Genomic DNA, 6,713 nt, shown 5'->3' with positions numbered 1-6,713 from the left:
TTCGGTATAAAATCGGAATTTAAATTGAGCCAGAGTAATATTTAGAACAAACAGATAAAAAGATACCGTTTAAAAATGAGAGTTTCTTAGCAGGCTGTGAGCAAAGGAATGGAAGTGATGAAGGTTTTAGAAGCTGAACTTGAGATTATAGGTGGGGAAATGGACAAATAAAGACAGGCAGGTGAGATTTGTGAAGTTGATGCTGGTGAAGATTATCAAGATTGAATAATCAATGTTTGTCACGAAACCAAAACTTTACACTAGGTATTTCAAATAACTGCATGACTCCACTGTGGTTGCTGGGCAGTCTTCTGGCCTTTAAAGTAATACTCTTAAGGATGGTGATTATGTTTCTAGGATAATTTTCTCTTCCTGATGTTAGCAAGATTCTCCTCAAAAAGGAATTTAGCTCTCACTGAGATTTGAAGGTAACAGGTAGAGCATGGGTGTCCAGGTCAAGAAGACGAGAAGGGGGATGGGGCTAGAGTAGCCAAACTTGGAACCGATTAAAAGAGACCTCAAATTGGGGCAAAAACAGAGACCTCAAGTTACATCACTGTTTGAAGAAGAATTTGACAAAAAATAATCTTCATCTTTTATTCTTTGAATAAACCGATGACTTTTCTTGTTTTCAGATGCGACTATAAAAATCTAACTGAATTTATCTTCTTTTTTGGATAGGTGAATAAAATCTAGCTAACGCCCAGTCCCATAAACTCGACTATGTACAATATATGATCACTAAGAAATCTTCAATTTTTATGCCAATTTCCTATCATGCTCGTGTCTCGTCCTTAGTCAAACATCAATAATGCAACCGTCAAAAATTTGAATCAAGAAAAGGATGGCAGTCTTAAGCCAGGACCTGTAGCAGAACCAGCTGAGCACCCTAAGTTTGCTGAGAGATCTCGTCTGTATCACTTTTCAAGTTAGCTGGAAATGCATTCTCCATATCAGCCTCCTCAAACAGTTGTTCTCCATTTTCTAGAGCATGAGATGGATGGCTCTCGTCATCATCAGATGACTGATCAGCTGCAGCCAAACTGCAACTTTTACCCCTTAAATCCTGTGTTGTGTCATTTATTCTGGTTGGCAGCGTGGGTGTCCCATTCTGGACAAAGTCTGCAACTCTTACCTAATAAAAATGTTATCCAACTTCGTTAATAGCCATATTTTATGCAGCTTAAGCATCTGAGAATAATCAGCAATAGAATAAAGAACTTATAGCAGCTCGATCGGAATTGTAAGCATAATCAATGGAAACAAATAAGCTTATGTCCCAACTCCCAACTCCTTCAACTGTGAAGCCAGCAGAAGCCTTTTACTTTCACGAACTCTTGTGTGTCTGTCCCATTTTACACGACCAAGTGAAGTTGTTTAGGAAAATAGACAAATTAGAACCCGTTTTGGACATTGACTAATTCATCCTTTAACTGATATGGTATAGGTTTAGAAACAATTAAAAGATATACATTACATGTGAGATTTAGAATATAAAAAGTCCTGTCAAATATTTACCCCTGAAATGGTGGTAAAGTTAAAGTAGGGTTGACGTGCCAAGGAGTTAAAAGACTATCATCTTTAGAAACTACTACAAGTTTAGAAGAGCCTTCTCTATTGAGCAAAAAACAAATTTTGAGCATTAAACCTACTGAGCAGATATTTGGAATCAATTGATCAGCCATCTTTCTCATGCAATTTCAGAAAGAACAAAAAGATAAAAAGGGAAAAGGCTCAATCTAGCAACCCCTTTACAGTGAAAAGTTCAGTCAACACATATGCTCTCCTCAGTTTGTGTGTCTTAACACTTCCCCCGTTTCACATATTAGTTTAAATTAAAATTATTTGATAGAGAATTAATTTTAAAAAATATCTACTTTTTGTTCTTTTCCCTTTGTTTAACACTTCAAATTTGAACTTGAAGAGTTCTAATCTCTTAACTTATAATTCCTGAGAAGCAAGTGATAGAGTGCCAATATGTTTATTTGAACCAGAAACTTTTAGAAGCGGTTCTAGAAATGTGTACAAAAGAGAGAGAGCATTCTAAAATATGCTCTTTCTTTGTTTCATAGAGAATATACTTTTTGTTTTTATCTTTTATCAAGGACTCTTCTTAGTTTGTCAAATATGTCTATATCACTACCTGTCTCACTAAGTTCCCTTTGTCTTAATTTATTGAGCATAGCGGTTATGTGATAGTATTATTGTTGAATTGACAGTTGACTTCACAGGTCGGAGCCCTTGTATGCAACAAGTAGAGCCAACCTAAAACGTGACCTGGTTGTGGTAATTATCAAGTAAAATGGATCAGCAATGAAAGGAGGGAAGCTTGAGAAAGATTAACACCAAATCTCTCTGGATGCTTATGGAAAGAAATATACAGTTGTTCCACAATAATGAGAATGATGTAGAAGGTATTAAAAGATCTATCTTATATCAGTTGGAAAATTTCAATATGCTAGTGGATGACTCGTTTTAGTGACATGTAGTACGTACTTTGAGACTTTTGGTATTTATTAATGAAAATTTGACTTCAAGAAAACTCCCTTGTGTGTTTATGACTGAATCTTCCACTAGAAATTAGGCATCTTTTGCATTTAGAGTGTGAGTTGTAGAAGACGCTTTGAGCATGAAGTTTACAAGCAGTTTTTGGATAACTGTTGTACTAGTTGTGCGACTAGTAGACGTTAAGGTTCAAATTTTAGTTAACCGGCGTGGCAATGTTGAAGGAGACATGCCTGGCAAGGCACTAGTTTGTGTAACTTCACAGTCATTCTTAAATGAGCACGTTAAGGTTCACCAGTACGAGAATCCTAACATTCATGGGATCAGAGATCATATTTAGAGGCAGGACTACCTCTTCTTATGGTGGACAATGACGAAGTGTTACTGGCTAAATAGCTGATTGTGTATGCCAGCCACGGGTGACCTGAGAAAGCTTGTGCCTGACGAGGCACGTAGTTTGCAGTACGCAACACGTGAAATCTACTATAGTAAGATATCTCCCTTGGGGATTCTGTGGTGTAGGAGTGTGAAAAGGAGGTAATAGGCCTTGTTTCTTAGTGTTTGAACTACCAACGGGTTAAGTAAGAACATCAAAGACTCAACGGAAGTATTCGGTGTATCCGAGTTCCACGAAATTGTATCAGGTCTTGTGTAACTTGTGTTGATGGTGGAACTTGACAGGACGTGTTACAAGATATTGTTCCTCGGTACTTGCCCCATAATCGCATATACACCGCTATGCTATCTTATTCACATTGGTGACTCATAGAGGGAGGATCCATTCCATACGCATAATTGGAACATGTCTAGCACACCCAAATATAATCTCAAATTGGCATTATCAATCTCAATAACAGGAACGTGAATCCACACACCCTAAATAGATCCCACATATCATAATGTGATTGAAGGGGAGCCTAGGAGCATTGATAAAGTTGTTTCTGTGTGACATATAGGCTACGGGTTCGAGCCGTGGAAGAAGCCACTAATGCTTGCATTAGGGTAGGCCTGTATACATCACACCTTTTGGGGTGCGGCCCTTCTCCGACCCTGCTAACGCGGGATGCTTTGTACACCGGGCTCCCTTTTTTATATCATAATGTGGTTCATATATGTGAATGAAGTACATGTATATGCACAGTGCATGACAAAACAACTCAAGCATGTAAATCAACCTGCATAAATCCTATAATGATATTCTAGCATATAATGGATTCATATACCATTATACTAGCATTTTAGGAATGCACAAATAATCATATCACAGGTAAATAACGTCTTGCACAGATCAAGTAACAACATATAACCCATATGTGACACCGATATCCACATATATGCTCGTCACATCATGCATACAGTACCACCATATACATAGTATATGATAGATTGTTCTAGTTTGGCAAAATTATCTATCGAGGCCAAAGTCTTTACTTACCTCGGTTCAAACTAAGTTTTAATCTTCAAAATAGCTCACAGCATCCGGAATCCAGCAACCCCAATTTATTCAAAAACAATACTCAATGGTATCAAGCAAAACTATAGAACCCAATTCCACAATTTAAGACCCCATCAAAGCCAAAGTCCCCCACAAACTCAACCTTAAGTCAACTCAGTCAAACCGCGAAACCAATTATAAATCCGGATTACCTATAACCCGCGAGTCCAAATCTATTAGATTTTCATCTGGAGTCCATCTAGACGATTCTAAGGTTTATGTATAAAATAAAAAATAAAATAAAAAATATCAATTTCACTCATCAAATTCCATGTTTAAATGATGAATCTTAAGGTAAATTCATGATATAAACTCAAAACATGTTTAGATCACTTGCACCAAGCTTGTAAATGAAATCCTCGCTCAAAACTTCTCAAAATCGAGATCCTAAGCTCCCAAAATGATGAAGAATGAAACAAGATTACAAAACTAAGCTATTTATTCTTTTCCACTTTTGAGCTTGTCTTGTGAGGCATGCATCGCGCGCCCATTGTTTAGGGACCTTGTGCTATGGGTCGTGTGTCATTCAAGCCTTGGCACAGGGAAATTTTTGAAAGACGAGGTTTCTAAACAGAACTTCGATAAGCGAGAGGGTCAAGCATTGCGAGGTGTGAAGAGATCTCGTGTTAAACGAAACGATAGCTTTTTTGTAATCATATTAATGAGATAGCTTGGTATCTTGATCCTTATTGTGTACATAAAAAGTTAGGTGGGTCTAGGCCATAGGGTATATAACAAAAACGTTTCCTCGGTCATAAAATTAAAAAAAAAAAAAAAAAAAAAAAAAAAAGCAGACGGGGACAGTTTGATTCTTTAAATGAGCAAGTTTTGGCTTCATTTTTTGGCACCCTAATTGTGCTGTTGGCTTTGAGACCATCAAATACAATAGAGAAAAAGATCTTCAAGAAAATGCAACCGTTACTCCATTTTGTGCATTGGCCGTGCCTCCCACAAGCCATGGTACAGGTGATTTTGTTTTGTGTTTAGCGTGCCTCGCATGCAACCGAGCACAAGTCTGCAAATTTCAGAATTTTTCAACTTGGCTCTAATAGTATCGAAACCCACCTGAACCCCCTAGGTCCTGACTAAAACCATATCAACAAGTCCCAAAACATACAACCAACCTATCCAAGGCCTCAAAGCATAAATTGAACCACAAATACTCAAAACAAGAGGTTGGATTGTCACATCCTCCCCACTTGAACCAATGTTCATGTTCGAACGTGCCTAGAACTATACCGGAACTTTTGAACAGCTGAATACACTCGTTACACGTGTCTTTCTAGGACTCTCATGTAACCTTTTCTTCTATCGATAGCCCTGATGTAAAACTTTAACAGAATATTTCAACCTTAGAGCATAAGCGTATAAAATTATCATTAGCACCCAGAAGTATAAGCGTATAAATCTATCGTTAGCACCCAGAACTTTCTCAAAAGCCAGATTCTCGTTTATATGCACTGTCTGAGCTTGAATGACTTGGGTTGGGTCATAAATATACTTCTGAAACATAGTCACTTGATATATAAAATGTCTCTGGTAGCATGGCACGTCTCTTAGCTACGACAACAGTCTGTTGCCAAATCCATACCGGCTATAAGCTACGATTCTAATGTATCGTTCTTCCAAGATCTTACGACACCGCTAATAGTAAAAGAAACCTCTAAACACATAGTCACCCGCCATAACTCTAAGTCAGGGATTTCCTCTTATCCGAAAAGGACCTTCGCCTACACCATGCAGTCTTTAAGAGGTTTTGTTCCAACTCTACCTCATCCAAGGCCTAGTGGGCTAATTCCAAATCTGTTAGCTTCTTTTTTCTTGAGTTCATACTACTCAACTAGAGAACGACACCGATATTCATATAAAATCTCAAATGACACGATCTGCACACTAGACTAGCAATTGTCTCTATGTGCCAACTCTGTTGAAAGTAACCGATCATTCGAATGACTCCTCAGGCCAATGTTATATATTCTCAACAAGTTTTGGAGTATCTATATAACCCACAAAGACTGTCCATTAGGTAGCGGATGGTAAGGTTATTCACAACTCAACCCATATATGCAAAGCATCCAGTACAACTGTCATACTTGCTATATGAGTTGTCACTATCAAATCTGTTGATTGATTGATTGATTTCTTAGCTTAATCATAGGAGTAGAAAAATATTGTATTAAATGTAACTGATTAGTAATTGATTTTGTAATATTGTCTTTCCTTATTTAGTCTTAGGACTCATTCTATAAGTAATCATTCTCACGGGATGTAAATTCATCAAGAAATACAAAGAAGCTTTTTCAACCTTCATGGTATTAGAGCCATTCCTGCCTTTTTGAGGTGGGTTATCTCCCTCTACAACACTAGGATTTCAATATTGTCAAAGAGGTTGAGTTTTCTCACTCATAGTGGTTATCCGCAACACTCTTTCCGTTAAGTTTATTCAAAAAATAACACCACCACAATGTCTCTCTGTTCCCGGTGACCAAAACCTAGGAAACCTCTCTAGCAGACTCATCTCCACACGCCGCCACAGGCCTCCAGAAGCTCTGGCGTCGGCGATGCATCGGATTCACGCACCGGCGAGTGGACAATTTTGTGGCGATTCTTTTGAGATTTATTTGCTTCGCTGGGGTCGCCTGCCTTTACCAAGCCTACCCATACCATTTTTGTCATTTCTCGAGCACCGAAAGTGATATTTCCGGCGTGACAG

At 38.0% G+C, this 6,713-nt stretch overlaps 1 protein-coding gene across 2 annotated transcripts in view; it reads right to left on the bottom strand.

The window, feature by feature from the left end:
• Positions 1-571: 571 nt before the first annotated feature.
• The window catches only part of LOC132643693 (K(+) efflux antiporter 3, chloroplastic), a 42,804-nt gene continuing 36,662 nt past the window's right edge, over positions 572-6,713 (bottom strand). For both annotated transcript variants that reach the window (XM_060360214.1, XM_060360213.1), the window contains one exon: positions 572-1,135. In XM_060360214.1, the coding sequence (XP_060216197.1) occupies positions 890-1,135 (246 nt within the window). In that variant the 3' untranslated portion in view covers positions 572-889. The remainder of the gene's footprint in view (positions 1,136-6,713) is intronic.

This window comes from Lycium barbarum, chromosome 6 (genome assembly GCF_019175385.1).
Source record: "Lycium barbarum isolate Lr01 chromosome 6, ASM1917538v2, whole genome shotgun sequence".
Classification (NCBI taxonomy): Eukaryota; Viridiplantae; Streptophyta; class Magnoliopsida; order Solanales; family Solanaceae; genus Lycium; species Lycium barbarum.
This window is presented reverse-complemented; position numbering and strand designations above follow the sequence as displayed.